At 57.2% G+C, this 26,586-nt stretch overlaps 3 protein-coding genes across 6 annotated transcripts; 2 read left to right on the plus strand and 1 right to left on the minus strand.

Annotated features, from left to right (window-relative positions):
* Positions 1-8,103: 8,103 nt before the first annotated feature.
* Positions 8,104-15,696, minus strand: TAF6 (TATA-box binding protein associated factor 6). Of its 4 annotated transcripts, none has more exons than XM_084807019.1 (15): positions 15,607-15,696; positions 14,700-14,901; positions 14,452-14,538; positions 13,929-14,082; positions 13,766-13,822; positions 13,475-13,594; positions 12,783-12,925; positions 12,321-12,398; positions 10,736-10,837; positions 10,449-10,631; positions 10,289-10,363; positions 10,058-10,183; positions 9,509-9,682; positions 9,020-9,229; positions 8,104-8,893 (listed from the first exon to the last, which is right to left on the minus strand). In XM_084807019.1, exons 2-15 carry the CDS (start codon positions 14,853-14,855, stop codon positions 8,522-8,524), a joined length of 2,037 nt encoding a protein of 678 aa, XP_084663145.1. In that variant the 5' UTR covers positions 14,856-14,901; positions 15,607-15,696; the 3' UTR covers positions 8,104-8,521. The 4 variants fall into 4 exon arrangements, with proteins under 4 accessions (XP_084663145.1, XP_084663144.1, XP_084663147.1 ...); XM_084807018.1 differs by having other exon boundaries at positions 15,507-15,696; XM_084807021.1 differs by lacking the exon at positions 9,020-9,229.
* LOC146343265 (uncharacterized) lies at positions 15,453-25,807 on the plus strand. The gene is made up of 6 exons (XM_084808141.1): positions 15,453-15,551; positions 15,615-16,265; positions 22,271-22,336; positions 22,644-22,807; positions 24,724-24,922; positions 25,568-25,807. Exons 1-6 carry the CDS (start codon positions 15,453-15,455, stop codon positions 25,580-25,582), a joined length of 1,194 nt encoding a protein of 397 aa, XP_084664267.1. The 3' UTR covers positions 25,583-25,807.
* On the plus strand, positions 15,808-20,643 carry MBLAC1 (metallo-beta-lactamase domain containing 1). Its single transcript, XM_084807025.1, has 2 exons — positions 15,808-15,923; positions 18,731-20,643. The coding sequence occupies exon 2, from the start codon at positions 18,899-18,901 to the stop codon at positions 19,667-19,669; it is 771 nt and encodes a 256-aa protein (XP_084663151.1). The 5' UTR covers positions 15,808-15,923; positions 18,731-18,898; the 3' UTR covers positions 19,670-20,643.
* Positions 25,808-26,586: the final 779 nt, after the last annotated feature.

The following is a 26,586-nucleotide window of genomic DNA, read 5'->3' on the forward strand; positions in this document are numbered from 1 at the left end:
TTCCAAATCCCGGGAAGTCCTAGTTCCCCTCTACTCAGCACTGGTTAGGCCTCATCTGGAGTACTGTGTCCAGTTCTGAGCACCACACTTGAAGAAGGATGCAGACAAACTGGAGAGGGTCCAGAGGAGGGCAACAAAGATGAGCAGGGGACTGGAAACAAAGCCCTGTGAAGAGAGACTGAAAGAACTGGGCATGTTTAGCCTTGAGAAGAGAAGACTGAGGGGGGATAGGACAGCGCTCTTCAAGTACTTGAAAGGGTGTCACAGAGAGGAAGGCCAGGATCTCTTCTTGATCATCCCAGAGTGCTGGACACGGAATAATGGGCTCAGGTGACAGGAAGCCAGATTCTGGCTGAACATCAGGAAAAACTTCCTGACTGTTAGAGCAATACGACAATGGAACCAATGACCTGGGGAGGTGGTGGGCTCTCCCACACTGGAGGCATTCAAGACGAGGCTGGACAGTCATCTGTCAGGGATGCTCTGACTTGGATTCCTGCATTGAGCAGGGGGTTCGACTCAATGGCCTTGTAGGCCCCTTCCAACCCTACTATTCTATGATTCTATTATTCATGTCAGAATCGGGGAGGGGGATTGTCTAACCCAAACAAAAGCACTAGGTAGGCTTCAAGGTGAGGCGCTGCCAACACATGGATGCCCTGTAATACCAAGGAAGCAGCCAAGACCCTTGAAAGTTGCCTGCATTCCATAATGGACTGGATGACAGGGGTGCTGTTGGGCAGTAGAAAGTTTAGCTCATGGGTTCAACCTGTTCTGGAAGGGGTCCCCTTGAAAGATCAGGTTCATAGCCAGGGAGTTGGCTTATACTGGACTGGGGACTGGAAACAAAGCCCTATGAAGAGAGACTGAAAGAACTGGGCATGTTTAGCCTTGAGAAGACTGAGGGGACAGGAGAGCGCTTAGCAAGGACTTGAAAGGCTGTCCCAGAGACGAAGGCCAGGATCTCTTCTCGACCATCCCAGAATGCAGGACATGGCATAATGGGCTCCAGTGACAGAAGGCCAGATTCCAGCTGAACATCAGGAGAAACTTCCAATGGAACCCGTTCCCTAGGGAGGCGGTGGGCTCTCCTACACTGGAGGGAATTTTTCCCATGGCAAGCGACGCTAACGAGAAAAGGAGTCCAAGATGGGTGGGAGCTTTGAAAAAAGGAAATTCTCACAGCACAATTACAAACAATTCCAACAAGAAGAAAAGGTGGAAGACAACAGAAGAAGCCAATGTGGCTTCACAAAAAGCTTAGGGATGACCTGAAAACAAAAAAAGGACACACATAGGAAGTGGAAAGAAGGCCAAGTAACAAAGGAAGAGTACAGGCAGGTAGCACAGAATTGAAGGGATGGTGTCAGGAAGGTTAAAGCCGAGAATGAGCTGAGGTTAGCGAGGGATGATAAAAACAACAAAAAGGCTTTCTTCAGCTACGTGCATAGTAAAAGGCAGAGGAAAGAAATGGTGGGTCAGCTATTAAATAAGGATGGCAAAACGATAACAGATGACAAAGAAAAGGCAGAGGTGCTCAATTCCTACTTTGGCTCAATTGTTCTCCCAAAAGAGGGTCTATAACCCCCCTGGCAAAGGCGAAGTACAGGCTGAAGGGGCAGGATTGCAGCTTGAGATCGATAGGCATAAAGTCAAGGAACACCTAATTTGAATGAGTTCAAATCATCATAGAATCATCATAGAATAGTAGGGTTGGAAGGGGCCTACAAGGCCATCGAGTCCAACCCCCTGCTCAATGCAGGAATCCAAGTCAGAGCATTCCTGACAGATGCACTTGTCCCTGCACCTCCTCCTCCAAGTCATTAATAAAAATGTTGAAGAGCACTGGGCCCAGGACTGATTCCTGCGGTACCCCACTCGTTACTTCCCCCCAGTTTGAGAAGGTCCCATTGATAAGCACTCTTTGAGTCCGATTCTGTAGCCAACTGTGGATCCACTGGATCGTTGTCTCATCTAGCCCACTTTGAGCTAGTTTGCTCATCAGGAGATCATGGGGCACTTTGTCGAAAGCTTTGCTGAGTCGAGGTATATGATGTCTACAGCATTCCCACGGTCCACAAGGGAGGTGACTTGATCAAAAAATGAGATCAGATTTGTCTGGCAGGACTTGTTTTTGACAAATCCATGTTGGCTTTGAGTAATCACTGCATTGTTGTCAAGGTGCTTCCAGATGGATTTCTTTATCATCTGCTCCGGAATTTTCCCAGGGATTGATGTCAGACTGACTGGTCTGTAGTTCCCAGGTTCCTCCTTTTGACCCTTTTTGAAGATAGGGACCACATTAGCCCTCCTCCAGTCATCTGGCACTTCCCCCGTCCTCCCTGATTTCTCAAAGAGAATAGACAGCGGTTCTGAGAGTTCTTCTGCCAGTTCCTTTATTACTCTAGGATGCAGTTCATCCTGCCAAACTCCCCTGGCCTCCTGTTTGCTCCCCCTGTTCACTCGCTCTGGTCGCTCGCTCTCTGGGAGCTTGCCTGCTTCTGTAGTCCCTGGACCAGCTGGAGCAGCTTGCTCCGCTCTGCTCTGCTCAGCTGGGAGGCGGGAAACAGACTGAAGCTTCCTGCCCACTCAGCTGCTGGGAGTACTCAGGCCACACCCCTCCAATTCAGTTGGAGCTCTCAGAAGCACCTGGTGAGCTCACAGCCAATCAGAAGGATAAAGGGCAGCCCCCTGGGCTTCCTGCAGCCCACTTACCTCTTAGCATCTGTCTCCTTGGACTCCTTTGTCTCTTTAACCCCTGCAACTCCCCTGGCCAACTCCTGTTCGCTCGCTCCGTTCGCTCTCCCTCTGGGAGCTTACCTCCAGGGCCAGATGAACTGGGTTCATCTCCAGGGCCAGATGAACTGCATCCTAGAGAAATAAAGGAACTGGCAGAAGAACTCTCAGAACCACTGTCTATTCTCTTTGAGAAATCATGGAGGACGGGGGAAGTGCTAGATGACTGGAGGAGGGCTAATGTTGTCCCTATCTTCAAAAAGGGTAAAAAGGAGGAACCTGGGAACTACAGACCAGTCAGTCTGACATCAATCTCTGGGAAAATTCTGGAGCAGATGATAAAGGAATCCATCTGGAAGCACCTTGAAAACGATGCCGTGATTACTCGAAGCCAACATGGATTTGTCAAAAACAAGCCTTGAGAAGACTGAGGGGAGATATGATAGCGCTCTTCAAGTACTTGAAAGGTTGTCACAGAGAAGAAGGCCAGGATCTCTTCTTGATCATCCCAGAGTGCAGGACACGGAATAATGGGCTCAAGTTACAGGAAGCCAGATTCCGGCTGAACATCAGGAAAAACTTCCTGAGTATCAGAGCAATACGACAATGGAACCAATGACCTGGGGAGGTGGTGGGCTCTCCCACACTGGAGGCCTTCAAGACGAGGCTGGACAGCCATTTGTCAGGGATGCTCTGACTTGGATTCCTGCATTGAGCAGGGGGTTGGACTCGATGGCCTTGTAGGCCCCTTCCAACCCTAAGATTCTATGATTCTATAAGTCCTGCCAGACAAATCTGATCTCATTTTTTGATCAAGTCACCTCCCTTGTGGACCGTGGGAATGCTGTAGACATCATATACCTCGACTTCAGCAAAGCTTTCGACAAAGTGCCCCATGATGTCCTGATGAGCAAACTAGCTCAAAGTGGGCTAGATGAAACGATCCGGTGGATCCACGGTTGGCTACAGAATCGGACTCAAAGAGTGCTTATCAATGGGACCTTCTCAAACTGGGGAGAGGTAACGAGTGGGGTACCGCAGGGCTCAGTCCTGGGCCCAGTGCTCTTCAACATTTTTATTAATGACTTGGAGAAGGAGGTGCAGGGAATGCTGTTCAAATGTGCAGATGACACCAAATTGGGGCGGGATAGCTAATACTTTGGAAGACAGAAACAAAATTCAAAGTGATCTGGATAGACTGGAGCGCTGGGCAGAAAATAACAGAATGACATTGAATAGGGATAAATGCCAAGTTCTGCACCTAGGAAAAAGAAACCAAAGGCACAGTTACACGATGGGGGATACGTGGCTCAACCATACTACAAGCGAGAAAGATCTTGGAATTGTTGTCGATCACAACCTGAATATGAGCCAACAGTGTGATGTGGCTGCAAAAAAGGCAAATGCTATTTGGGGCTGCATTAATAGAAGCATAGCTTTCAAATTCCGGGAAGTACTAATTCCCTTCTACTCAGCACTGGTTAGGCCTCATCTGGAGTACTGTGTCCAAGTTCTGGGCACCACATTTTAAGAAGGATGGAAACTGGAGATGATTCAGAGGAGGGCAAGGAAGATGATCAAGGGACTGGAAACAAAGCCCTATGAAGAGAGACGGAAAGAACTGGGTATGTTTAGCCTTGAGAAGAGAAGACTGAGGGGAGATATGATAGTGCTCTTCAAGTACTTGAAAGGTTGTCACAGAGAAGAAGGCCAGGATCTCTTCTTGATCATCTCAGAGCGCAGGACACGGAATAATGGGCTCAAGTGACAGGAAGCCAGATTCCGGCTGAACATCAGGAAAAACTTCCTGTCAGAGCAATATGACAATGGAACCCATTCCCTAGGGAGGTGGTGGGCTCTCCCACACTGGAGGCGTTCAAGACGAGGCTGGACAGCCATCTGTCAGGGATGCTCTGACTTGGATTCCTGCACTGAGCAGGGGGTTGGACTCGATGGCCTTGTAGGCCCCTTCCAACCCTACTATTCTATGATTCTCTGATTTAGTGCACTAGCTGCGACCTGTCCAGAGTCAGTCTGATCTGGCAACGGTTATTCATGTGTTGGTTACCTGACCGTTAAGACTCCTGCAATGGGCTCCACATGGGGCAACCCTTAGAGATCATCTGGAAGCTCCAACTGGTGCAAAAAGCAGCAGTGAGGCTGCTAACTAGTGCACGTTATCAGGATCATATCACCCCAATACTGAAAGATCTGCACTGGTTACCAAACGTTTTCCAGGCTCAAGTCAAGGTGTTGGCCTTACCCTTGAAAGCCCTAAATGGCTGAGGGTGTGGCTATCTAAAGGACCTCCTGTCTCACTAGGAACCTGTCTGGGTAGTTCAATCTGCAGGAGAGGCCCTTCTGAAGGCTCTTCCAGTCATGGTGGCCACATGAAAGGGCTTTCTTCTGGGCCATGCCCAAACTGTGAGAGGCACTCCCCTCCAAGCAATGATTGGGCTCCCTGCTTTCAGAAACGGTGTCAAGAGAGATCTATCGTTCTAACATAGCCTTTTACATTTTCTGAGTAGTGCTGTTGTTTGTGATGTCTTTAATTAGGTTTACTGTTTATAGTATTTTAATGATGTTCCTGTTTTTATAGTTTTTGATCTGCTGTGAATCACCTTGGGGTTTGGTTTTGTTTTTTTTACAGAAAGGCAGTATAAAAATACAATAAATAAATAAAAATAAATGCATTTTATGTTACTGTTCACATTTACATTAATTCCTTTAGAGAAATGACACCACAAACAGCTGCTGTCTCTGACAGCTGGACTAGGTCTAGCTCTGGTCACTGGGGCAGGAAGCAGGGCGGGAAGACCCCTCCCCAGTCCGGCCCAGGCAACTGAGAGCTCTGGAGCCTCTCTCCTCCATCTCCAGCTTTCGCCAAATTCAGGGCTGAGCGTCCCTCCAGAGCCCCACGCTCTCCTACTGTGAGCTCACAGCCACCTCACAATTCCCCCTCTTCCCTCCCCCGACCCCCGTTCAGGGAGCTCTGAGCCGCCACCAGCCATGTCCTCGCAGCAAGCCTCCTGCCAGGAGGTCGGGAACGTGGCGGCCCAGATCCTGGGCGGCATCGTCCTGCTCTGCGTCGCCAGCAATGCCGTCTCTCTGGTGAGGAGGGCAGCGAGGGACGTTTCGGGGTGGCGAGGCCCTGGCGCGCTACTCCTTGCTGGATCTCATGCAGACGGCCCGCTGATCCGGTCCCGTTCCCCCCCCAGCTCTCCCCACCACCGCCAAGACGGGCAAGGAGCCGCAGCGCTCGCTACCAGACGCGCCGGAGCCGGGAGCCCGCCGGCAGCCGAGGTCTGGGAGCCGGACCCTCCGGGAGCTCAGCGGCGGGGTGGAGCGGGGAGGAGGGGCCTGAGCAGGCGGGTGGGCTCGTGGCCAGAGGAGCTTCGTCCCTCCGACCGGCGCTGGGCCTGCGTGGTCCCCGGCGGGGAAGGGCCTTTCCCGCCCAGCTCAGGCTCTCCCGCAGCCGACCGGCAGCGGCTCTCAGCGGCCCCTGGTCTGCCGGTTCCGTGGTCCTTCGAGCTGGGCATGCCGGGGTCGGGCCAGGGCCCTTCGGTGTGCCCCGCAGGGGCCCCGCCGCCGAGCTACGGCCCGCCCGCCCTTCGAAGGGGGAAGCGCGAGTCCAGCAACACTGAAGGGCAGAAATGCCCGCTCAGGGCTTGGCTGCAATGCCAACCAGGGCGCGGGGGGGCACCTCTGCCGGAGCTCAGCAGACCCCCGCCGGCCCTTTGAACCGATCCCGGGGCGCAGCCGCTGAACAGATGAAACGGCGCCAAAGAGCAGAGCTCCCCGAAGCACGCGCAGAGTGCTCCCCCCAAGAATGCCAAGCATCCCCCCCACCCCCCGCATCGGAGGGCCGGGCCGGGCCGTTCCGGGAGGTCCCGCCGGGCTCGCGGGGGCTCCGCCGCCTCGGCCAGGCCCAGGCAGGGGCGGGCGCGGGACAGGGCGCAGCGTCCTCGAGCGCCTCCACCCTCCCTTCTCTCCCCGCGCAGGAGGCGGCCGCCCCGCGAAGCGCGTCTGCAGCACCTGCCGCTGCGCCTCCCGGCCCGGGCGGCGTCGGGCTGGGGCGCAGCAGGCGCAGCGCCCGGAGGCCACCCCGACCGGCAGCGCCCGCACCCGCACCCGCCGCTCCTCTGACGACGCGCACGGCAGCTGCTGGCTGGGCCCGCCGCTCGCCGTGCTGGAGAAGAGGACGCCGCCGCGCGCCCCCTCCAGGCGGCCCCGGAGCCGCTCGGCCTCGCCGCGGGGGAGCAGCCTCCCGCCGGGCCTCCCCGCCCGCGTCCTGATCCTGCGCCCCCGGCCCAAGGGGCGGCGGCCCCGGACCCCGCCTCCTCCTGGCGCCCCCCTGCGGGGGCAGGTGACCTACGACGCCCGCCGGCTGCAGCGCGCGATGCGCAGGGAGCCCCCGCCGGGGTGGCCAGGGCAGCGCGGGCGACGCAAGGCCGCTGCCGCCTCGCCTCGCCGGCAGCCGGGAGGCCGCTTCGGCCAGTAAAGCAGCCGCGGAGGGTTCGCCTGTGTCCGTCCCCTACTAAGTTCTGCTCCCTCCTCAGCCCTTAGGAAGCCCCCCCCCCCAGCAACCCCGAGCATCTCGCTCGTCATAGAGCGCCCAGGAGTCCTTCCGCCCCCCCCCGCCGCGTGACCCTCCTCGTCAAGGAACCCAGGAGTTCGCAGGACGCTGCTTCTCCCTACAGCGCAGTCGAAAGAGCTGCAGCTGCTGGGGGTCTCCTCTCTTTGCCCCCCACCCAGGAGTGCTGGTCAAGGCCCCTGTTCTGCTGCTGGCCCCAGGAGAAGGGGAGCCCCCACCCCCCTTCTCTGGGGACAAGGAAACCAACCCAAGGGCAAGAGTGGGGGAGGCCCCCTACCTGCCACATTTCTGGGTCCGGCGGACAGAGCTCCCTCCCACGCGGGTATCAGACTGAACTTGCGCAGACAGCCCAGCAAGAGCTGGCAGAACCGGTTGGGGATCCCCACGCCCAGAACACATGCCCTGGAGGCTCCAAATGCATCGCCGAGTTGAAGCAACCCCAAAGCAAGCATACCAGCCTGTGCTGTGGCAGAGTCTGCACCATCCGCTGGGGGCTGATCCCCCAACAAAAGCCACTGGGGGAACAGAGAACCACCTTCCCTCCTGCGCCTTCCCCTCTATTCGCAGGTGGGGATTGTGTGAGCTGCACCAGCTGCAGCATTGTACTTGGGGCTGGCTCCTCTGAAATCTCCGCCTCCCACGCAGGTTGCAATCAGACGTCATTATGAACTGCGTGGTGGTGGAGATTGGTCCCCCACTGCCTGCATGAGACCTCCCTGGGTCCCACATGGGGGGGGAGGTCTGCAAGGGAACACCACACACGTGACAAGAGGTAGAAGAGGCATGTTTACTGGATCCCAAAGAGCACCTGTGTACATTTATATTTGGAGGGACAGGGAAGAGGGAGTGGCGGCAGCATGCCTGCTTCATGCTACAGCGAGGAATCCCAGTATTCCCCCCCCCCCTTTTCTCTCTGGCTCAGTGAGTCTCCCTTGGTAGCCCACAGATTCCTGGGGTGGCCAATGTGCAGGCCATGCTGAGAGTACATCTTTGCCCATTTCAGACGGGGAGTCCAGAAAGCAAGTGGCAGGCGGAAGATGATGGCAGAGGGTGTCTTCCTCAGAAAAGCTTGGCTCCCCTTGGCACTGGGCAGGCCGTCCACCTGGGTGAAGGAAGCGCCCAGCCTGCCTGCCACTGCCACGCCCACGTGAAGAAAGGCTATGCTCCCGCCCGCCCGCCGGCCAGCCAGCCTCACAAGGAGGGCTGCGGGGAGGCCGGCACCAGCCCTGGAGCCCCATTCGCCTTGGCGAGGAAGGCGGCGGCAGCCGTGGTGCCCGCGCTGCTCGGGGGCTGCGGGCTGTCGCTCCGTTCCTGCTTGATGCTGCCAGCGGATAGGGCCAGGCTGGGGGGGCCGGTGGAGGGCGAGAGCTGGGCGCCCGCCCCTTTGCCCTCTGTGGCGGGCGGCAGGGACACCACAATGTACTTCTGGAGGCTGCCCGACACTGCGGGGCTGGGGGCCGCCTGGCTCCCTGGAACCAGTTTCACCAGGGGCTGGGTGCTGGGCACCGTGGTGGTGACCGGGGAGGTGGAGGTGGCTGCGGGGCCACCGCTGAGTGTGATCACCTGGGGGGGAGGGGGAGAGAAAGTCACAGAAGAGTCTGCCCCCCCTAGGAGGAGCAGCTTCCTCCAGCAACCCCCTGCTCCCACCAACAGCAGCTGTTCTCAGCCCCCCCACCGGTCCCTCCATACCTGCTGGGAGGTGGAGGTGCCGGAGGCAGAGGACATGACGATGAACTTGGTGGGGGGCGGCGAGGGCTGCGTGGGGGTGGTCGGCCGGGCCGAGACGAGGGTCTGCATGGGCAGCGTGATGGAGCTGGGCATCTTGAGGATGCTGGGGGCCCGTGAGGCACTGCTGCCCCCCCCCTGGGGGGCCTGGGACAGCGTCAGCGTCGGGCGGGGCTGGGCGGGGAGAGAGAGAGAGGCACAGTGGGCAAACTGGGGAGGGTCACCTTCTGAAGTCAGAGGGGACCCCAATCACCAGGCTGGGAGCCAAAGGTTGTTGGGGTGGCAGAATGCTACACTGAGGGTGTGTGGGGAGAGTTGCACTGCAACTCCCATCATCCCCCCCAGCTAGGCTGGCCAGGGCTGATGGGCACTGCAGCCCGACAACATGGGGAGGGCCACACGTTTCCCTCCCTGGGCATAAGGAAGTACGGGGTGGGATGCTGGCTCTGTTACCTGTGTGATGGTCAGGGTGGTGCGGTTCACTTGCTGGGCTTGCATGGCAGCCTGGGCCCGGGCCTTGACCACGTGGGTGCAGAGGAGGGTGCCCAGTGCCCCGTACTCGGCCCGGTAGGCCTCCTGGTTGTCAGGTGGAGGGCGCAGCTTGGCCAGGACTGGAGCACAGTGCTTCTGCAGGGGACGGATAGATGCAGGGGCTGAGAAGAGCAGGCAGACCCAAACCACACCAAGGGGAACCGCCCCTCCCCATAGGGCAACGTCCGCGTTCCTTCTCTCCAAATCATAGAATAGTAGGGTTGGAAGGGGCCTACAAGGCCATCGAGTCCAGCCCCAGGCCATCGAGTCCAACCCCCAAATGAGTCAAATGCCCCCATCCTCCACACAAGACATGGAAAACTGGACCCCCGCCATCCCAGAACATGGGTGCTTTACATGTCTCCGCACATGAAGAAAGAAGGTTCCACCCCAGCCCCTTTTGGGAAGCGGCCAGCCTGTGGGTCAGGGGCTCTGGCATGCCTCCCTGCAGCGGGGTTCCTGCCCCCTTACCAGCAGGAGGCTCTGGACATGGTCAGCCCCGATCTTGTCAATGTTGCTGACCACGGGTCCCTCCAGCACGGCGCGGACACGCTCCCCCTCCACTTGCAGCCGGGGCAAGATCAGCGTCTTGATCACCTGCGGGGAGTGAACATGCTCCAGCAGAGACTCAAGGCCGCCGCTAGCCACAGGCCACCCAAGAGGCCTTTCCAGCATGCCCCAGGGCAGCATGGTGCTACTCACATCGTGCCCAAGTTCAGCCAAGCCAGCAATAGATCCATACCGCGTTGTCCATGGCGTCTTCTCATCCACCCAGCTCTGGTGGAGGAGAGGAAAGGGAGAGAGGAGTTGGTGTGAGGGGAGGGTCCTCCTCCATGCCCCCTCCCGGGTCCCATGCTGTCACCTTGGTGAAGGTTTTGGTGATCCGGGACTGGATGTTGTTGGTGGTGGTGCTGAAGTTCTTGCAGATCTGTGCAATGAGACGGGCAGCAAAATCCCGCAATGCCCAGTGGTTGTCCACATCAGGCCTGAGGCACAGCTGCCGGCTCACGATGCAGGTCATCACGGCGGGGATCAGTTCATGGAGCTGCAGCGTGGCAGAGCAGAACACTGGGCTGGTCAGCACCAGCAGGCCTCTGCCCCCACAGCCCCCGCCCCCCCCCCCAGTGTCCCCGAGACGCAGCCACTCACGTATTTCTCCAGGTAGAGGGTGGGGTTGTCCATCAGAGCTTTCACCATCCGCATGAGGTAGATAAGAAGGGCCAGGTTGTTCTGTACTACATTCACTCGCACCTGGAGTGGAGAGGGACGGGGAAATGTGGGCTCCATTCCATTTTTGCTTCTCTCACCTTTCCTAGTTAACAACTGCCTTCTTCAACTTTGCCCCAAGCAAACGTCCTTGCTTTCTGACCCAGTTGGTTGTGCTCTCTTCATCTCAGGAAAAACACAACACAAGAGAATCTCTCCTTCAAGCACCTAAGGGGTTTATTCATTCCCAAGGCATTTCTGAACAAAATTCAGGATAATCAGCTTGTTAAGAAGCATTTTAAACTATTTAAATTGTGTCTTTATGACCCAAAGTACATGATTATAGGTATTTCATATATATATATAGATGCCACTGAAGAATCTTATTCCAAAATGTGTTGGGCATGAAAAAATGGCTTAGGCACTTTGAAAATAGTTTCCCTCTTATTTTCTCCTGCGTTGCCTCCCTACATCTTAGGAAAAGATTAAGGCAAAGGACAAAGTCTGAGATGAGGAGTCAATAGGAACATCAGGCAGAAAAGTATTTGTGGAAATAATCTTGTTTATGATATTGAAGCTCTCTAGCATCTGATTCTTGTACACTGAAGAGACATTTTACTACTGAAAACTGAGGGATCTGAACTGACCCGGGCTGCTCTGGCAATAGCAACCCAAGCCTGCTTCTTCCGTGGGACTGCTGCCATTAGCTGTGATAAGATTCTAAATAAAGACAAGCCGCTTAAGATGGTGTCTGAAGCCCTTTCAGTCATTCTCTGAGCCACTGAGTGCTTTGTGGTGGTATGCAATGCATTTTATATCCTATAACTCCTCTGCTTATTTTGATGTTTAAAGAAGAGTAAACTACTTGTATGGAGAACACAAAATCTCATGGAACCAAAATATTATCCGTTAGCTGAGCCACTTATGATTTATCTGAATACCAAGAGTGTGAAAGTTTATCTGCTGAGCGCACCTGTCACCTTTAGGGGAGGCTTCTGTGGCCAGCAGGGCCAGTCTAGCTGCCTTTCTCCAGACAGCACAAGGCAGCTTCTCAGTGGGAGAGGAACAGAGATGCCCCCGCGCCTGCCCATGCCTCCCCCGACTCCTCTCCAGTGCCTGGGGCAACACTGCTAGAGGAGGGCTGGCTGGCTGTGTCCCTGCCCCCTGCCCAGCTAGGAGGTCGAGCACACCACCTCGGAGAAGGCGGCAGGGCGCCCTCCTCCTCCAGCACTACTCTGGGCAGTGCTTTCAGGCTGGAGAGGCGGGTCCAGCCCCAGCAGCCTCAGGGGGCCTGCAGCTCCTCACCTTACAGCTGGGGCTGGGTGCAGCAGCGCCTGGGAGAGAGTCCAACTCTACCACCAGGGAAGTGGCGCTGCGCCGCTATGCGCAGAGAGAAGGGCCAGGGCCTTGGGGCTCACACCGCCCCCACTCCAAACAAAACGCCACTGGGGGCAAAACAGACCTTCTGGAGGAAAGAAGCCAGAGGCACGCAGGGTAGGAGGCCTGCGCTCCACTCCCCACTCCTTACCCCTTCAGAGATGAAGGTGCTGAACCGAGGCAGCATCTGGTACAAGCCAGGGTCTGTGGCGATGCTCTGAAGGGCCTCCTGTGGGGAGAATGGAGGACTGTGAGAAGCTGCAGGTTCAGTGGGGCTGGGAAGACTGGGCAGGAGAGAGGGCGGGGCTCACGCATCGGCCGTGCAAGAGAAAGGGCGGGGCTCACGCATCGGCCGTGCAAGAGAAAGGGCGGGGCTCACGCATCGGCCACACAGGAGCAAGTGCGTATGTGGGGGGGCACAGTCCGGAGCAAGTTGTGGACTGTTCTCTGCCATCGGGGGTGGGGTGGGGTGGGGTGGGGTGGGGTGGGGAGGGACAGCAAAAGGTTGGCCAGATACGAGGCGGGGGGGCGGGGGGGCGGGGGCATAGGGCAAAGCCAGCTGAGCTGGGATTCTGAGCTGGGGGTGGGTGGGCGGGCGGGCCTGGCTCCTCACCGCCCGCTTTGCCTCGCAGGAGCCCACGCAGGCCTCGGTGATCTCCTTGTAGTACAGCTGCTGCTCCACTGAGAGCTCATGGATGCTGCGTGGCTTCAGCTTCAAGGGAGGCCCCTCCAGAAGGGGGGCTTTTTTCTCTTTACCTGGAGGTGGGGGAGAAGCCAGATAAGCAGTGTTACGAGGAACAAAGCGTCCTCCCAGCCCACCCCCTTCCCTCTTGCACTGCTCTTTCCTGACAACCTCCTCCTGCCCCTGGGAGCCCGTTTAGAGGGACACAAACCTTTTGCCCATGAAATATGGCTGCAGGAAATCCCTTGTGGCGCAAACAAATACGAAGGTGCAACAAGGCCAAGATGTGAAGGTGCAAGAAGGGACTCTGCAAACTGCTTCCACGTGCCAGCCAAAGATTATTCCCCCCCACGACAGGCTGCTGCAACACTCGGAAGGAATCCGAATGTAAAAGTATAAAAGGCTCTGCTCTGGCAGATAGCCCCGTGGGCTCTTTGCACACTCCCCTCAACAACTCCCCCTCTTTTCATAAAAGCTTCTAAAGTGCAACAACCGCTCCAAGTGGATGCTTGGATGATGCACAAACGCACTGAGTGGGGCATGTGCGCACCATCTTGGGTGAAACCCTTTGCCATCTTGGCTTCCATCCACCCCGACTTCCTCAAGACTGCAGCGTGGCTGACCTTTGCCCTCAGATGGCGTGGCACTTTGCCCTTTGCCCTTGAGGGCACCCTCGTCCTCCTGGCCAGGCTTCGTGGCTTTCAAAGGCTCCGTGGCCTCAGCTTTCTGCTGCTCCTTGGGGGCTGTGGAGGAGAGAGGGACGGATTGAGGCCGAGGGCCTTGCCTGTGCTGACCCACACCTGCCGGGGTACAGGAGCCATGGCTTGTGAACAGCCCTCCTTGTCTCTGGACAGGAAGCTGCCTTCGCCCACAAAGAAACACCCCAAAGGCCGATGCCGGGGCTTGCCACTCACCTGGCGGAGGGTTTTCTGGGATGGCAGGTTGAACCCCCTCGATGCTCAGCCAGTGTGCTACCAGAATAAGAGCAGAAATGAATCTCAGAGCCCTCCCTCAACAGGTTGTGGATACACCGCCCAGAGAATCCCCGCCCGACCCCCGCCCTTCCCCTCCCCTCACCCTTGAGGCAAACATCGAGGGGGACACGGGGGAGAGGTGTGTTGATAATGTCACTCAGGTCCACCTCCTTCTCCTCATAGAAGTAGAGCTCTCGGCCTCCCCCACTGGCGTAACGGAATGGGATGAACTCCTGTGCGTGAAACCCGTACAGTGGCTGCAACAGGGTCAGGAATAGAGAAGCAAAGAGATGAGGACCCAGAAGGCAGCAGCATCACCCCAGAACCAGCCAGGTGCCCCTCCTAACCCAACCTGCCAGCCGCAGCCCTCCTAAGTCCCAAATATGAGACCTGCCCTCCCTGCCCAGTATTCCTCAGGGGAAAACCACTGGTAGACTAGGTCTTCCCAGCTGCCTGCCCCAGTAATGTTTTCAATCCACAAGAAATCCAGGCTTTCAGGGCACATGCCCTGCCAGCCCCCCCCCACACACACACACTGCCTGCCCTCCTAATGCAGACACTTGGGATGGCTTTTTCCCCAGCCCTGCCAAAACCCCCAGGTAGGGGGGAGGCCCTCCGGCGCTCACCTCAACGTTCTTCAGCTTGAGAGCGCAGTCAATGTCCCCAGTTGTGAGGCTCCGCCGCTTCCCCATCCGCATGAACTTCAGCGCATCCTGGGGAGGATGAGTGCAGATACAGTACGGAGCAAAAGGGGGCACCCACAGGCCCGGACAGACCAAATGCCCCGATGGCAGGCCTGAAAGGGGGAGGGGCGGATGGAGAGGGGTGCCGGAGATGCCCTCCCCCAAGCAGGGGCTTCCCCCTCCCCACCCACCTGCGCAATCTCCTTGATGCGGTAGCTGACTTCGTCCGCCAGGAGCTGGCAGGTCTCCTCGGGCACCTGCCCAATGCCCATCGACTCAGCCATGGCCTTCATGGACTCGGTTGGCAGCTGCGTGCTGCTCACCTTCAGCTTCTTCTCTTCTGCCATCTTGGCGGTGGGAGGTCATGTGGCCCCAGCCAGCGGTGAAGGCGGCCTGCAGCAGGGGACAGAGACACCACAGCCCCACTCGTGGCTGGCCTCCCCACAGCAGCGCCACAGGATGGGGAGCTGTGCGAGGGGCCACGTCCCAGCCAGAGCCATGGGCACCAATGTGGCCGCCTCTGTGGCAGACCTTCAATTCTGTGGGGCCCTTGAGGGCTTCTTAACATCTGTTGCTGTTTTCTCGGCTCCTGCTGGTTTATTATTAGTTGCTTTTATCTGGTTCAAATTGCTTTACGCTTTTGTGTGTTTAAGGTTTCAGAATATTCTCCCCCCCCCCCCCCGCCGCATCATGTTGCATTTTGCGGTTCTAATTTTTCTGAAACACCGCCCCCCCCCCCCCGGAGATCCGCAGCTGTTGGGCCGAAGAGAATGGCAAGAAATGCCTCCAAGGAAGGAAGCGGGCGGCGCCCCCGCTCGAGTGGGGGGCCAGAGACCCCCTGGCCTCCCGGGTCTGTATCGTGGGGCAGGGCCAGCCCATCTGGACCCTCCGCCCCGTCGCCCGGCAGCTCCGCCCTGCAGGGAAGCCCCCGCAAACGAGGCACAATGACGAGCGCCCCCGAGCATGTGCAGAGCGCGAAGGGCCCCGCGGAGACTTACAGCCAGGGCGGGGCACCCCCGGGGGCGCCTCCGCCAGCCAATACGGTAGCAGACCCTCTGTGACGTCACGGCCAAAACGGCGCCACCGCCCCCTTTTTACCCGGACAGATCGCGTCGGCGGCGACGCCTCTGGCGCCCAGGACGGTCGGGGCCGCCGTCTCGCCCCGTCCCCTTTTCCGCTTCCGGTCCTGCCAGAGGCTTCAGGCGCATGCGCGCTCTTCCTCTGAGGCGCTGCACCCTGCCAGGCCTCAGAGGAAGGCCGGAAGCCGAGGCCGAAGAGAGGGAAAGGTCCTAGAGCGGTGCACTAGGAGGCGGCCCTGTACTTCCGGCTGGGCCTGGGGAGTCCGCGGGGCGGCCCGTCCGGAATGCGGGTCGACTCGTGAGCGGGCCCGTGCGGCGGCGGCTCCCCGGAGCAAGGTGGGCCGACCCCGCGCGCCTGCAGGGAGCGCAGCCTTCGCGGTCCGGAGGGCCCGCGCCCGCCCCTTGCGAAGCAGCGGCGCGTGTGACGCGCGCCCGCGAGGGCAGGCGCGGCTCTGCGGCGCGGCGGGAGGCGCCGTTCGCGGAACCCCCGAGCGGCGGGCGGGAGCTCCCCGCGCCGCGCGCAGGGCCTCCGCCGGGCGGCGGGCCGGGCCGGGCGAGGCGGGCGGGCGGCCTTCCCGGCGGCGCCGCTGTGGAGGCAGCAAACTCCCCGTCGGGCCTGATCGGAAAGGCGCCGAAGACGAGGCTGCCAGGGTCGCACAGGCCAAGATCCGAGACAGGGTACTGCGGAGCGGGGAGTGCCGAAGGCGCCACCGGGGCGGCCCCGGGGCCGCAGCGCCCGCCCGGGAGGGGAGGTCGCAAGGCCCGGGGCCGCTCAGCGTGGGAAACGGGCGAGCGAGCGGGGCAGGCCAGAGGCGGCGTCCACAGCGGTGCCAGGTGGGGAGGGGGACATTTCCCTCCCTCCCGGAGCACCAGCGCCCGCCGGGGGCGTCCCGCGACGCTGATCGCGGGGGACTCCGCGCACGTCGCAGGCAGGACTTCCGAACACGCGCGGAGTCGAACCGGAATTTGCTTCGAGAAGGTGTGGTGACGGTCGCCAAACTGGATGGCTTTAAAAGGGGGTTAAATAAATTCGTGGAGGAGGATAGGGCTATCCGTGGCTACTAGTCCTGATGAGTAGAACATAAGACAACCCACGAGCTGTATCAGACCAAGGGCCCATCTCACCCAACATTCTCTTTGCACAGTGGCTAGCCAGCGGCCCACGGGAATCCCACAAGCAGGACACGAGTGCAGCAACACCCTCCCACCCACGTTCCCCAGCAACTGATGTAGGTCACAAAGAGTCGGACACGACTGAACAACAACAACAAGGGTTGGAAGGGGCCTACAAGGCCATCGAGTCCAACCCCTGCTCAGTGCAGGAATCCAAGTCAGAGCATCCCTAGCAGGTGGCTGTCCAGCCTCGTCTTGAAGGCCTCCAGTGTGGGAGAGCCCACCACCTCCCCAGGTCATTGGCTCCATTGTCGTATTGCTCTAACAGTCAGGAAATTTTTCCTGGTGTTCAGCCGGAATCTGGCTTCCTGTCACTTCAGCCTATGATTCCATGTCCTGCACTCTGGGATGATCGAGAAGAGATCCTGGCCTTCCTCTCTGGGACAACCTTTCAAGGACGTGAAGAGCACTATCATATCTCCCCTCAGTCTTCTCAAGGCTAAACATGCCCAGTTCTTTCAGTCTCTCTTCATAGGACTTTGTTTCCAGTCCCCTGATCATCTTTGTTGCCCTCCTCTGAACCCTCTCCAGGTTGTCTGCATCCTTCTGAAAGTGTGGTGCCCAGAACTGGACACAGTACTCCAGATGAGGCCTAACCAGTGCTGAGTAGAGGGGAACTAGTACTTCCCGGGATTTGGAAGCTATGCTTCTATGAATGCAGCCCAAAAGAGCATTGGTCTTCTTTGCAGCCACATCACATTGTTGGCTCATATGCAGCTTGTGATCAACAACAATTCCAAGACCTTTCTCGCTTGTAGTGTTGTTTAGGCAGGTAGGCAGACTGCCTCTGGTACTGGAGGCAGCACACAGCCATGAGGACTAGTGGCCATGGAGAGCCTCCTCCTCCTCCAGGAGTTCGTCCAACCCCCTTTTAAAGCCATCCAAAATGGTGGTCATCACTGCGTCTTGTGGCAGATATAAATAGAGCTAGATATTAACCCCTTTGCCATAGACAGTATGCCTGTGTACCCCTGTTGCTGGGGAATGCGAGCGGGACGGTCCTGTTATTACCCCCTGTCCTGCTTGTGTGGTTCCCACGGGGGCCCCTGCTTGGCCACTTGCGGAAACAGAATGATGGATGAGCTGGGGCCCCTTTGTCCTGATCCAGCACAAGGCTGTTCTGATGTCCTTTGTGCTGGCCCCCCATTTGTGTAATTCCCACCCCAGAGAAGCTGGCCCAGTCCTGACATTGTTGGTTTCTCTGCACTGCGCAAGGATGCTTTTATTTTCCCAGACCTGAATGTAATGATGATTTAAAATATGTTTTTTAAAATGTTTATCTTGATTTTGCAATCAACCTTGGAAGCTATGCTGAAGGGCAGTAGAGAATTTTTCAAAAATAGTCTAGAAGCGGCAGTTCATAATGGGGGGGGCTGAATCTCCCCCCACCCGTGCACACACACATACACAGATTCTACAATTTGGGGAAAAGAACAGTGGACAATATTGCAGGGTTGTTGCAAGCCATGTTCAGCCTCAACACTTGCAATACAGACATAATAAAGATGGATTGGAGAACTTGTTAAAGATAAATGCCCCCCATCCCTAAGTCACATCCCCTTTTGTTTCAACTTTGTTTTGTTTGGGGTGGGGGTGGAAGAGAAACACCCCTAGGCAGGACATGGTAAAATGAATGTCAAACTGAAAGAAAGGCAAGCTGCAAATAAAGCAAGGAGTAGATTCCCAGAGGGTGTGGAATGGGGCGCAGGGACAGAATGCAGGGGTGCCCCTCTGCGCCCCACCCTGGTATCAGACCCGAGAGTGTCTCCTGTGTAAGGCACCAGTGCTCCAGCCAGCATCATTGGCCCCCTCGGCATTTGCCCTTTGCAGTGCCCTGGAAGCCTCGCTCAGCACCGCAGAACGCAATCCTGGATTGTGCCCTTGGCAAGCAAAGCCCAAGTGGTCCTGGTGGAGCGGGCAACGGTCAGGGCCTAGGCTCCTGATCTGTCTCCCCCTCTCCTCTCTTGAAGGCGTTCTGAGTCGGCCTGGCCGGGAAGTGCTGGACGCATCTGCCTGGAGTCCCTCCATCTCCTTCTGCATCAGGCCCAGGCAGGGCTCTTTGCCAGAGCACCCCGAAGCCCCAGCAGTGACCCACAGCCACCAGCTCTGCTCTTCCGGCACCACTCCCTCCACTCTTCATGGCCCGTTGCCCTTTGACCTCCGACCCTGCCGTGCTGCAGACAGCCCCCCTCGTGGGGCCCCTCATCCCTGGCTGCCCCTACTCGGTGCTGGTCTTGCAAGAGGGCTACTCTGAAGAGCTGCCCGATGGCAGCAGCCGGGCAGATGGGACAGTCTCTCTGGTTCTGGGACCGCACCTCACCCTGGTGGACACGGGGGGGCCGTGGGGCCGGGACCAGCTGCTGGCAGGGCTGGCCAAGCAGGGCGTGTCCCCAGGCGACATCCAGCATGTTGTTTGCACCCACGGCCACTCTGACCACGTGGGCAACCTGAACCTCTTCCCCCTGGCAGAGCTGATTGTGGGCACCGACGTCAGCCAGCCCGATGGGCGCTACCTCCCCACAGGGCTGCCCCGAGGCGTCCCCTACCCTCTTCATGCAGGGCATCTGGAAGTGCTGCCCACGCCTGGCCATACGGGCAGCGATGTCAGCCTCATGGTGCGAGGCACTGCCCAGGGAGACGTCCTGGTGGCTGGAGACCTTTTTGAGCGCCAGGGAGACGACGGCCAGTGGCAGCCCCTCAGCGAAGACCCAGCACGGCAGGCGGAAAGCCGGGCACATGCTCTCGGCATCGCTGATGTCATCGTGCCTGGCCATGGGGCACCGTTCCGTGTCTTCCGGGGGGGGACAGGGTGTCCTGGGGGTCAGGAAGGTGTGTGTCTGGATGATGTCTGTGGTCTCAGCAAAGACCCAAGAACCTCTGTGTGCCCAGCTGGTGCGGAGTCCCAATAAATGGTGTGAAATCAAAGGATTTATTTTGGCCAGGGTCCGGGAAGAGGGGGTTCTGCTGGATTTCAGAACTGGGGCGCAGTTTGGGGCTGTTGGGGTGGCAGAGCTGTGAACCAAATGTGGCCTTGCATCTTGGAGCCAGGGGGCTGGGGGCGGAATTGAACCCAGTAATCTTCCCCCAGAGGGTGAGGCTGACCGAAGGCATTAGCGGCCAGGGAAGGACTGCCCCGCCCCCGCTTTGGTCTGGTTGGCCAGTGACTGCGGGAGTTTTATTCTGCGTGTGGCTTGGCTCACTCGCTGGCGTCCCCTTGACCTCTTGACTTTTGAGGGCACCTTTCTGCTTTGGTCTGAACGGAGGACACGATGTCCTGTGGGGAACTTCCAGGGGCAGCAGGGGGCAGGCCTTGGGGTCTCTGCATGAGGGTTGGCAGGGGAGCAGGCATGCCATCACACACACCCCGGCCAAGGCCCACCCCCACCTGGGACCCTCCCTGCTGCGGCTCATCCCTTGGGGCAGAGGATTCTGCACATGTCACTGCCCAAGAGCTCCTTGCCCCCAGCACTGTGATCCACTCCCCCAAGTTGCCCGCTGGCGCTGGGGACAAAGGTGGCGTTTATGGCCTCGGGAAGGGAACAGCCCTGGGCTGGCTGGTGGGACGGGCCATTGTCTTCGCCGTCATCCTCCTGGCCTCGCATGATGGTCTGGGCGATGCCAGCCCAGGGTTGCAGCCCCTCCCTTGCCTTTCGTGTAAGCCTTCTCCTTGCCCCACGGAGCCCCACTCAGCGCTGCCGCCATGTGCACAGGGACCTGCTCCAAGGTGGTGGGGGCGGCTCTCTGGCCTTTCGCCCTCCTGTGCATTGTGGTCAACATTCTCCTCGCATTCCCAGACTGGAAGACCCAGTATGTTCATGCCTGGGGCCGCCACCTGACACCTGAGGTCCTCTACCTGGGGGGGCTCGTTGGAGGTGGTGTCATGGTAAGGACGGGGCGAGGCGGGGGGGGGGATAGATGAATGGGAAGGCAGCGGGATTGGTCATTTATCCAGTTGTTGCATCAGCTGAAATAATCTGGAGGTAGGCAAAGAATGCCCCGGGGCCTGTTCCAGCTGCTAATCTACCCCCGCCCCCAGATGTCTTCCCCATGCACAGATTGGGTGAACTGACGCTGCCTGCCCTGTGGGAAAGGCGCTGAGAAGCTCCCAGTACAGTCAAGCAGTGATTTTATTCCGTTTTTATTTCACTTGTAAGCCACCCTGGAAAGATTTCTATCCTTAAATGTGGGATATTGAAAGACAATAAATCTGTAAAGTAATGATCATGTACCGTTGCTTATCAATGGGACCTTTTCAAACTGGGGAGAGGTAACGAGTGGGGTACCGCAGGGCTCAGTCCTGGGCCCAGTGCTCTTCAACATTTTTATTAATGACTTGGAGAAGGAGGTGCAGGGAATGCTGTTCAAATGTGCAGATGACACCAAATTGGGAGGGATAGCTAATACTTTGGAAGACAGAAACAAAATTCAAAGTGATCTGGATAGACTGGAGCGCTGGGCAGAAAACAACAGAATGACATTGAATAGGGATAAATGCCAAGTTCTGCACCTAGGAAAAAGAAACCAAAGGCACAATTACATGATGGGGGATACGTGGCTCAACCACACTACAAGCGAGAAAGATCTTGGAATTGTTGTCAATCACAAGCTGAATATGAGCCAACAGTGTGATGTGGCTGCAAAAAAGGCAAATGCTATTTGGGGCTGCATTAATAGAAGCATAGCTTTCAAATTCCGGGAAGTACTAGTTCCCCTCTACTCAGCACTGGTTAGGCCTCATCTGGAGTACTGTGTCCAGTTCTGGGCACCACACTTTAAGAAGGATGCAGACAAACTGGAGAGGGTTCAGAGGAGGGCAACAAAGATGATTGGGGGACTGGAAACAAAGCCCTATGAAGAGAGACGGAAAGAACTGGGCATGTTTAGCCTTGAGAAGAGAAGACTGAGGGGAGATATGATCGCGCTCTTCAAGTACTTGAAAGGTTGTCACAGAGAAGAAGGCCAGGATCTCTTCTGGCTCATCCCAGAGTGCAGGACACGGAATCATGGGCTCAAGTTACAGGAAGCCAGATTCCGGCTGAACATCAGGAAAAAGTTCCTGTTAGAGCAATACGACAATGGAACACATTCCCTAGGGAGGCGGTGGGCTCTCCCACACTGGAGGCGTTCAAGACGAGGCTGGACAGCCACCTCTCAGGGATGCTCTGACTTGGATTCCTGCATTGAGCAGGGGGTTGGACTCGGTGGCCTTGTGGGCCCCTTCCAGCCCTACTATTCTATGATTCTGTGATTCCACCTGCATGACAACCCTGCAGAGGGGGTCATTAAAACAGCCCCTGAAAAAAGGGGTGCTCAGGCTGGGGGTGGGGCATGTGTCTTCCTCAACCTGTCTGTGGAAGAGGGGGCCCATTCGTGTCCAGTGTTTCCCTGCCTGCACCCCGGTTTGGCCGTGGGTCAGGCAGAGGCTCCGGGGCAGTGGGGGACAAGGCACAGGCTGGGTCTGGTGTGCTGAGTCTCTGCTGCTCAGGCTGAATGGCCCTTTGGTCCCACAGGTGCTGGTGCCGGCCATGCACATCCAGGCGACCGGCCGTGACGGGTGCTGCGGGAACCGCTGTGGGGTGAGCTGTGAGGCGTGCCCTTAGCCTGCTTCTGCCCCTGGCCCACCTGCCTGCCTGCCTGATCAGCGTGGAGTTGTGGCTGGGGGGGTGGGGGGCAAAGTACAACAGCCATGGCAGCTGCAGAGAATCCTGACATCTGGTCTCTCAAAACGTGCCTTATGGCAGGGCTGCTGCCCTTTGCCTGGCCACCGTTCCCGGAGGACCCCTGCCAGGCGTGGGTGGAGGTGTTGCCAACCAATCCCCTCCTCTTGCCTTTGGGGTCTGTGACACGCCCTTTCCCCCCTCTCCCCTCCCTGCCCTCTTCCAGATGTGCCTTTCGGTGCTGTTCGCAGCAACAGGGGTTGCGGGCGCCATCTATGCCATCGGCGTCTCCATGCTGGGCCTGGTGCACGGGCCACTCTGCAGATACCGGGAAAATGGGACTTTGTCAGATTGGGGGCGCCCCTTTTGGAACAACAAGGAGTCTTTCAGGTGAGTGAACCGGCTGGAGCAGATGGGGGGCTTGTCTGGGAAGGGAGAAGTGGGGCAGTGAGGCCGAGTTTGGGCTTGTGGAAAGGCTTTAAAGCCACCTGAAGAGGGACTTTAAGCCCTGAGGTTTCCATGCCCTCCAACCACTAGGTAATTCTATACAGCTTGGCCCCAGTTGACTTTTTCACCCGTGCACCACCTAAAATTAATCTCTGTCTTTGCTAATGTACAGACTGCCATGCTTCTCTTTATTTCTGTGCTCCACCTGCTGTGTTTCAGCCAGGGCAAGAGGCAAGTCTGATCTGAGCTGCAGATGGCCTTTATGCTTTCAGACATGGCAGCTCAGCCATTGCTTCTTTTCCCAGGTGTAAGCTGATACCTGTAACACTTCCCAGTAACTAATTTAGTCATCCTGCAGTCACCATTTGAAAAGGACCCTCTACTGCAGACCCTCTAATCAGGCCTAATTTTTGAATATTTCTGTTTCTTCCCCCATCCCCCATTGTTTCGCCACCCAGCTTGATGTAAAGTTCTGGATAACTTGCAAGCTTGCACGGTATTTTGTGGCATTTTGATTGAACTTAATCAAGGTATTGTCTAAGTGTGGATTTTTGATGTTTTCCCCTTGGAGTTTTGATCTAGAAAACAACAAACAAACAGGCTTTGGATGGCACCTTCAGGGGAACGTGTTTAACTGTTCGTTTTTTAAGGTGCGATGTTGCATGTGAGGCAGCTCCCCAGGTAGCAAGGAGTTCCAGGCCAGGGACAGCACTACCCAGGGTTTGATGTCCTTTGGAGGATGAGGTGCTGGAGGGGCCTGGCATTCTTGTAATAGTTAGTTTCCTCACAAATGCCCAAACTGAGCATCAGTAGAGTCAGAGAGCAGAAACTCCAGGACGGCAGCAGTCTGGCTACCCCACTTCAAATCCCCAAAGAGTCTTGCACTGCCAAGATGCCTCCAGCTAACTTGCAACTCTCTCCCCCCCCGCCCCCAACCCCCTTCCCCCATGATTCACTGCTATTTCTCTTTGTCACACACACCTCTTCTCCCCCACCCCTAGCTGTCATGAGTGTCTCCTTCCAAGGACTTGAGAGAGATCTCCAGCTATCAGGAGCCTGTCTCTTAAAACACTGATGAATCATCAAGGGGGTTGGACTCGATGGCCTTGTAGGCCCCTTCCAACCCTACTATTCTATGATTCTATGTCCATCCTGCCTAGCAAAGGAATCAGGACTGCAGTACTAATTTTGTAATTGCTACACATAATCTCATTTTTCCTTGCAAGAAGGACGCAGCACTATAAAAGTGTTGACAATTGAAGCAAATACATATCTGGTCCTTGTCTGCACCTCGTTCCAGGGCCAAAGAGCCAATGTTTCCCTTGGGGAGGGCAGGGGAGCCGGGCTTCCAGATGAGGGAGCCTGAGCTATGCCAGGCTGAGGCAAGCCCCTCACCCCAGTGCCCTGGGCCAGGCCCTCTCTGCTCATAGGCACATTTCCCCTCTGCTGGTTGCAGCCTCTGAGCTTGGCCTTGAAAGATGCATTTGTTTATGCATTTTAAAGATGTATATACTCCGCCTTTCTGCTGTGAAAAATCCTCAAGGCAGTTTGCAACACAATAGCAAGCAAAAAACTAGCTTTCAACAAACTTAAACACCGTAACAAAGAAAATGAATAACCCATGAGAGCTTTAAAAACTGCCTCACAAGCCCCCCTCCTGGACTCCTCCTCAAACTCCCATGAACTCACAGGGAATTCCATGTAAGTTCAGTGACTGCCTGAGGCCTGAGGGCTTCCCAAAGGACCCGGGGGCAGGGGGTGGTGGTATGAAGCTAGTTGCATAATAGTGACCTTTGTGAATTTGAGGAGGGGTCCTTAGTCAGCATTCATGCCCTGTTCTGTCTCCCCCGCACCTGCAGCAAGGAGAGCTACCTCTTCCACACCGATCTGTGGGACACCTGCCTAGACCCCCCCAGTGTCACCCGGTTCAATGTGATCCTCTTCTCTCTCCTCCTGGGCTCCGGCCTAGTGGAGCTGGGCCTCTGCTTCGTCCAGATGTTCAACGGTCTCTTTGGCTGCGTCTGTGGCACCTGCAATGATAAGAAGGACCGGGATCCGGTGAGCACCTCCTCCCTGCCCCCGAAATAGCCTCTGCCTCCCAGGCCAAAGGGTGGTGGATCCACCGAGTTCACAGGATTGCAGAATCAGGGGGGAGCAGCAGCAGCAGCCACCTCCTCTGCCTGGTTGGACAGAGGATATAGGAGCTTCCTGTAGAGCCCAGCCCCTTGAGGGGCTCTCCCCCAGGGCTCTGAACCATTCTCCCATGTGGCCGTGGAGCCAAGCACACACTCCTTTCGCAGGGACGAGGCTTGCACCTTCTCACGGCAGCCCCTGTTCTAAGAGAGGAGTTGAACGAAGTCTCTGCGATGGTGGCAGTAATAGGGCATGCTGAAAGCAAGGAGGGACTGAGTCTGCCCTGGGACTTTGGACCTGTCAGCTGCCTGCCTCTGAGCATGTCCAGAGGGCATTTGAAGTGCACAAGCAGCTGGAGTTGCAGAGAGCCCAACGCTGAGTGACACTTCACTCTGTTTGCAAAGCAAGAGCTGGCCCTGGGCCGAGGCAGCTGCACACCCATGCTAGAGGGGACCCTGCACAAAGAGCAGCAGTCCCCCCCGCCCCCATGTGCCAGTTTTTCTCCCGGAGTGGGTGATCCCGTCCTCTGCACCAAATTCCCATTTGGGCCTGGTTTTGTCTTTCCTCCAGCAAACCTGCCACTGAGACCACGAAGACCCCATTGCGTCTCTTGAAATCCACCTGCCCTGAATCTCCACCTGAGAGCACATCTGTGCACCCCGCCACCCTGACCCCCGGCTGGATTCATCTTCCTCTCCCCAAGAGCCACCCATGTCCCAGAGACACAGCTGGGAAGCACCTTCTTTTCCTCTCCTGCAGCACCCACAGATCCGAGTCGCTGCTGCGGCTGCAATAAACCTTTTGCTCTGACCCCCGCCCCCCTGTGCTGCTCTTTCCTGCTCTGAGCACGTGGCCATGATTCATTCAGGGGTCCTGGAGAAGAGCCAAGCAAAAGTTGGTAACAGACTTTGGCTGGGCAAGTGTTGACAGGCGGTGGCGATGAAGTGGCTGGGTCACAGCTGCAGAGGCCCTCCCAGAAGTGCAGACTGCAAGCCCCCTCCCCAAGCCTCAGCCCAGCCTGTGACCAGGACTTTGTCCTGCAGGAAGTGTGTGTGTGTGTGGGTGGGCAGTTGCATTTCTGGGCTGGAGAGGAAGAGGGGGTGGGGTTGGAAGCTTTGCCTGGGCTGCCTCTGGGGGCTGAGGTCCCAGGCTCTGTTTCTGGGCGGGTGCCCCTGCTGATGGATGCTCCGCTGACATAGGTAAATAGGCGGCCCCTGGGCCCCCTCCCATCAATCCTGGGTTCCACCCTCCCTGCAATGTAGGGTCGCTTCTCAGAGTTAGCTGGCAATCTTTGGAGCAGACGTCCTCTCTGCTTGGAGCACTGTGGTCTGGGTGGTGTTGGAGAAGTGGGGTGGGGGGGAAGGAGGCAGGGATGGTCATGCCACACAGAAAGGGGTTGTGGTGGATGGACGTCCAGCAAACACAAATGTGTTAGGGTTGTTCCCATAGCCATATACCGTTTCCTGCTGCCATCTCCCCCCCCCCCCCGGTGCCCCCCAGGGTAAAACCTCCTTCATTAATTTTGCACCAAAAATAACAAACAGGTCTGATGGCACCTTAAAGACTAACCCATTTATTGTGGCATGTTT

Source organism: Heloderma suspectum, chromosome 6 (assembly GCF_057233095.1).
Source record: "Heloderma suspectum isolate Gila_16-S chromosome 6, 16-S_ref, whole genome shotgun sequence".
In the NCBI taxonomy this organism is placed as follows: domain Eukaryota; kingdom Metazoa; phylum Chordata; class Lepidosauria; order Squamata; family Helodermatidae; genus Heloderma; species Heloderma suspectum.